The sequence below is a fragment of the Poecile atricapillus genome, chromosome 1 (assembly GCF_030490865.1).
Source record: "Poecile atricapillus isolate bPoeAtr1 chromosome 1, bPoeAtr1.hap1, whole genome shotgun sequence".
Classification (NCBI taxonomy): Eukaryota; Metazoa; Chordata; class Aves; order Passeriformes; family Paridae; genus Poecile; species Poecile atricapillus.
In genome coordinates, this window is record NC_081249.1 from 122010117 (window position 1) to 122016116 (window position 6000).

Consider the following 6000-nt stretch of genomic DNA (forward strand, 5'->3'; position numbering starts at 1 on the left):
GTTTCATTTCTGGAGTAACCACATAGCTGGCTTGGGAAGCTGGCTGCTGAAAGTGCCAGGGGAAAGGGAAGAAAAATCTGCAGCAGTGCCAGGAATAAATGTCCCAGGGTTTCAAGGTGGAAGATGAGTTTAAACCTGTAGTTTAAAAAAACAAATCACATCCAGAGAAATATTAATGCAGATGGAGGGAGGAAATCTTAAGGAAGACAAAGTGACAGTGAAACATTTCTTAAAAGCCATTGTGTGCTTTAATGGAGAGGTTATGACTAGAGATAATGTAATAAACCCTGTGTGAATTATGACTTCCTGAAAGACTACGTGAAACCTTACCTGAATAGGGAAAATTAATAGTATTGATTGCATTTTGCCTTCAGGTTTTCGAGACTGGGTTCCAAAGGAGCTGCAGAGAGTGGGCTGTGTGGAGCTGCTGAACACAGTGCAGAGGCGAGTAAGGCCCAAACTCCACGTCTTTGGTGGGATTCATGAAGGTAAGGAGCAGTGCAATTCCCTACTTCATCTCAGAGTTCAAGAAGCACATCTTGATGGTGTATTGCAGTGGATAATGGCATATTGGATTAAAGTAGGGAGGGAGTTCAGGGAAGTGATTGCATGCGTGGCACTTTGTAAATTTATTCCAGAATTAAAACAGACTGTTTCAGGAATGTGTGCTACATTTAGCCACCTACATCTTTCACTGTGCAAAGGTTGTTCTATACAGGTTATTTGAAAGCAATTCAAGTTTTGTCAAACTTGGTTAGAGAAATAGATGAGATTCCCCACACATGCAAGCCAAAATGAAAATTATCCCCATTACTCCAAGTACAGGAGTTAAGAAAGATGCTAGAGAAAAAAAGAAAATGTGAAGACAGCTTGCTGCCTCTGCTCACCTCCCTCAAGGTATAAGGAGAAGCAAAAAGGAGGGCATCCCGAGTCAGGCATCAGGAGGAGCCACTGCCAGAACTCACCGTGCACACATTTCTAAAAGCACCCTGTAATGCACCCTGTGCTCTCTGTGATACCCTCCAGCAGTCTCATGTTTTAGAAGAGACATTTCCCCTCTGTCATTGCCAGGACAGGCAGAGTGTGAAGCTTCAGAAGCAATGAGCTCAGTTTGTGGCAGTGGAAGAGACTGAGAGATTAAATACATTCTGGAGATACTTAAATATTTAATACGATTTTGTAGCTTTCATGTGGCTGAGAGACAAACACTAGGAGTTCTGCCTGAGAGAGAGTGTAAGTGTTCATGACCCTAGAACTCAAAATTACACATTAAATGTTTTATATTCTCCCCTCTGGAGGTTTTCCATTGTCTCTAACTAGGTTCTCCGTAGGCCTAAAGATTTTGAGGACTTCATAAAAGAAAAATAAAAAAAGGACAGCTTTCTCTGCTAGTGGTGTTGGTTTTTCTGAAGCCCCTTTGACTTCATACAATGATTTCCATGGCTGGCATCTGTAAATAAAGTGTTTATCCTGGGAATACTGACATGACCCTCTGCATAGAGGCATAAATAACAGTCCTTTAATGCAGCCAGGCAAAGATGGGGTATTTTGTACAAATATTAGTCCTTGCATATTAAAAATAAATGAATATCGCAAGACTTTTAGCTGAAATGTGTAAATTGTCTACAGCCTTTGTAGGCAGATTGGGTGGTGAAACTTGTGGTTGTGATAGGGCTGTGGGTGGGAGAGAGGAGAGTGAATGCACAGGACCATCATTATGAGAAAGCACCAAGGAATCATGTGCAGCACCCTACATTTGAATCCCCAAGGAAAGGTGGCAGCACACATTAAAAGTTAACATTCAAATAAATTCTTGTAAGAATACCAACAAAAAGTTAAAGTCATTTCTAGTACTTATACAGAAAATGTAAGAATGGCTTGTTTCAGTCCAGGAAGAAATAGCAAAGTGTTAAGAGCATTATCTTACAGTGCAATTAATTTTTATCCAGCTCCATCTGGGATGAACATGTACCACATTCCCATGAACCAGTGGAGGTTATAAACAATATTGGTGATGCAGGTTTTTTCCCCTGGTTGATAAGCAAAACAACCACAAACAAGGTTTTTCCCACCATGAGATGATCTAAATCAAAATTGCCAGTCTAAATAAATAAAGTAATACGGGTGGACAGTGCAGCAATTCTGAAGTGATTATTCTTTCTGATAGGCACTGTGGGTAGCTGTATTTATCTTAGCTTTCAGACAGCAGTGATCTGTACTGTATCATAATGGTTTGAAAGAAAAGCATTTTTCCTCTGAGGGTTTGCAGGGAAAAGTTCTCTTCCTCCTTGAAACTGTGGGGTTTTTTTTCAATTTTTTTTTTAATAAGTACATTTGGGGCCAAATACTTCCTAGATGTTTTCAAGCTTCTTTACACACACTTTTCTAATTATATATGTGTATTAAATAATGCAGTCACAGAATGGTTTGGATTGGAAGGGACTTTAAGGATCCTCTCATTCCAAACCCTCTGCCATGGGCAGGGACGTTTTCCACTAGACCAGGTTGCTCTGAGCCCTGTCCAGCCTGGCTTTGAACACTTCAGGGATGGGGCAGCTTCCCTGGGCAGCCTGAGGCTGTGCATGTGTGTGTTTTTAACCTGCTGATGAGTTCCTGAGGTCTCAGAAGCCGGGGTGAACACCAGCTCAGCACTGTAGCATGAGGAGCTGGGTGATTAGGGCTAGCAAGGAGAGATGACAGAGTTCAGGTCATCTGTTGGAGAGGGGATGTTTAGGCTAAACCAAAGTTACTTCTAAATCTTCTGCTTCTAAATGGTCTTTTTCATCTGACAGGCATGCAAATTATAGCTCACTAATTAAGTAATTAGAAAAAGAGCATGTGTGGTTTGTATTTCTGCCACACCCAGTTGCAACAGAGGATTTTCCAGGGGCGAAAAAAAGTTTGTGCACAAACCAGAAATCACCTGCTCTTCCCTCAAACGCGGTACCCTGTTTTTTTTATTTATTTTTTTTTCCTAGCCAAAATCTTTTTTCAGAGACACCAGAAGGGGCTGGTGTTGTTTTGAAGGGATTAATTTGGTTTTATCTCACAGCATGGATCCCCCATGGGGTGCTCTGTGTGTCCCTGGCAGTGAGTGTGTTGTCCCCGCAGGTTACGGCATCATGACAGACGGCTACACCACCTACATCAACGCCTCCACGTGTACAGTCAGCTTCCAGCCCACCAACCCTCCCATCATCTTCGACCTTCCAACCCCTCAAGGATCCTGAAGCACTACTGGGGAAGGTCTATAAACTGCCATTTTCTAATTAAGGAACATACATTCAGTTACATGTTTATTTCAAAACAGGGGGCTGGTGGGGGGGTGGATTTTGGGGGAGATGTGGGGTTTTGTTTTTTTTGTTTCAGGGTGGGGTTTGGGGTTTTTTTGGGTTTTTTTTTTTAATTTGTAAATTGCTGGTGCAAAAGAAACAAGAGGAAAAGTTAGAGGTTGTGCTTTTTGGAAATGCAGCATTCATTTTAAATTGATAAAGCATTGTGAATTTGTAAAATGAATTTCATTTTTCAATAAATTTGCCATTGTAAATTGTTATAGTGTTCTCAAAAGGACAGCCAAGCTTTCTTTTAATAAGTGAGAGACCTTATTTTAATATTATAATATAAGCTAAAAAATAGGCAGCATTTAAATACACCCAAATTTGCACAACTTATGTTATTGTCGGGATTTTTTTAAGTGTCTTCTTTTTCCCTAGGTTTAAATGTTGGCTTTTTATCTCCATTTATATCAATTCTTTTAGTAGCACAAACAATGTTTTGGGGTCCATTTACCTCTTGATAAGTGTGCATGTACTTAAACTTGTTTCTAGTCACAGTAGAATGCAGCAAGAGGAGAATAGACTTCTCAGTTGTTTGTCTCTACCTGCTTTATAAAGACTGATCTAGATAGCCACAGTCTGTATGTGATATCTACCTTCTGTTGTTTCTTTTTTAAATTATTTTAGCTTTAAAAGACTGGGGGTGAAAGCTGCAAAGAGCAGGTATTTCATGCAGTAAAAAAAAAAAAAGTAAATTGTAAATGCGGACTCCTTTTAAATATGAATTTATATATATATGTATTTTTTGTGCATTATAACTAAGCTAGGATTTAATATTGCCAGTATAGCATCTGCAAAACTATGCTGTACAGCACATCTAAATTATGAAGGATGTGACACATTTTTCCAAGTGCTCAAGGCCTTCAAGAGCCCGAGTTAAATCTTTGTTGTAGTTCAGGCATGTATAGAGTCAAATGGATACAATCAAGCCTAAATAAAATAAGGCTTAGTTGTCCTTTATATTTAAATATTCTTCTTGTCTTTTTTATTTCCTTTTTTCTTATTTTGCACTGTGTGTAAATGCAATCTCACTAGCACAAAATATTGTTGCAGATAGTTATTTCCGTTCCACCACTGTAAATGCTATTGAGCTTTGTTCTGTTTTATGTTATCTTGTTAATGGAATTTAGAAAAGCAGTTGTTTCTTTAAATTTATTGTGATATTATATCTAGCGGCCTTTATATGCAAATAAAATTGCAAGATTTTTAAATATGTGGTTCAAGGGAGTTTTGTGGGTTTTTTGTGGCATGAACAATTTTGGGAAGTGATGACAAGGGTAAGTAAGAAGTTCTCTATTTCTCAGTAAATTTATATTGCAGACCATTCATCAGATGTCAGTTGGGTCAATAGAGCACTCAGATTTTCCCTTCTGTTTCTCTGCCATCCATTTCTCCATTCCTTTTAGACAGAGGGGATTTTGTCTTTAGGTTCAGTGGTTCAGTGTGACCAAGTTTGTGCTGTTAAGACTTGTAGGACGCTATTCCAAATGACACGAGGAAGAATTGATTAGGCAGTAGCCTTTTCTGCTTCCTTACTTGGTCATTAGCACTGAGCTTCAGGTGTCTTATGCTCATCCACCCTGGGTTAAAAAATGAATAGTCAGGAGGTGAAGCACATCACTTTTTATGTGGGTTGGTTTTGTGGCTACAGGAGGATCCACCAGGGCAGGGGAATGGCAGGGCAGTGTGGTTCTGTGTATGCCAGGGGAATGACAAACACTGCAGGACCTGCTGCTGCTGCTGAACACAGATAACAACACAGTCTTGTTCCAAAACAGGAGCGATGGCTGCAAAAATCTGCTTTCAAACATGAGAAAATAAGGCACAGTTTTCATGAATCTTCATCTGCAGTAACATCAAGGAGACCTGGAGAGAGACAGAGTATCCCCATTTATCTTAACAGATTGTTAACTTTTGACATTATTTTGATACAAAGTTTATAAACAAAGAAATCCAAGGCTCTTGCAGCAGAGTACAACTCAGTGGGCCTAACGCTGTTTGTATTTTGATGCAATGTGTGTGACACATGGCTGTGGAGTTGGCTGAAATCTTCAGATTTATAAGGCTGCTGCACCAAAGTCTTTTTTGGGGAAGAAGCTGCAGTATCTCTTAAATCTAGTTCTTGTTCTGTATGTGGAATTTCCTGACAGGTTTCCTTATGAAATGGATAGGTACCTTCACTCTTTAATGATATCTGCCTCCCTTTGCTTGCAGTTCTGGTTATTTTATCAATTGAGCGAAAGGAAGAAAGGTCACCAAATATTAGTCCTCACTTTGGGATGTAGACGCAGGATCTGTCTTGTGGGCTTTTTTCAGCTTGCAGTGAGAAGACGAGGAAATTGGTTTTGACAACCACAGCTGTCTACTGGCAAAGAACTTCTGAGATGGCTGTCCTTGGAGAAAAGCAGTTCTTAGAGCACACAGAAATCGTGTATGTGGAACACCTTGGATTATTCTAGTTCACTGATATCTTGTTTTCACTGCATAAGGAGGAAATACCCATAGCCTCAGATGCTCTGTACTCTGTAGTGCCATGAACTTTCAGGTGAGCAGAGGATAGCCACTGTGTCTGTGTTGCCCCTCCAGCCTTCTGGAGAACCTGACTACAGCAGGTATAGTCCATGGTACCAGTCTTGTCATCTCTCTGCCTCTTAATAAAAACTGG

General features: G+C 40.0%; 1 protein-coding gene across 2 annotated transcripts in view; it reads left to right on the forward strand.

Annotated features, from left to right (window-relative positions):
- The window catches only part of MPPED2 (metallophosphoesterase domain containing 2), a 101429-nt gene extending 98113 nt beyond the window's left edge, over positions 1-3316 (forward strand). For both annotated transcript variants that reach the window (XM_058847556.1, XM_058847566.1), the window contains exons 6-7: positions 375-488; positions 3112-3316. In XM_058847556.1, the coding sequence (XP_058703539.1) occupies positions 375-488; positions 3112-3230 (233 nt within the window). In that variant the 3' untranslated portion in view covers positions 3231-3316. The remainder of the gene's footprint in view (positions 1-374; positions 489-3111) is intronic.
- The last annotated feature ends 2684 nt before the right edge of the window (positions 3317-6000 follow it).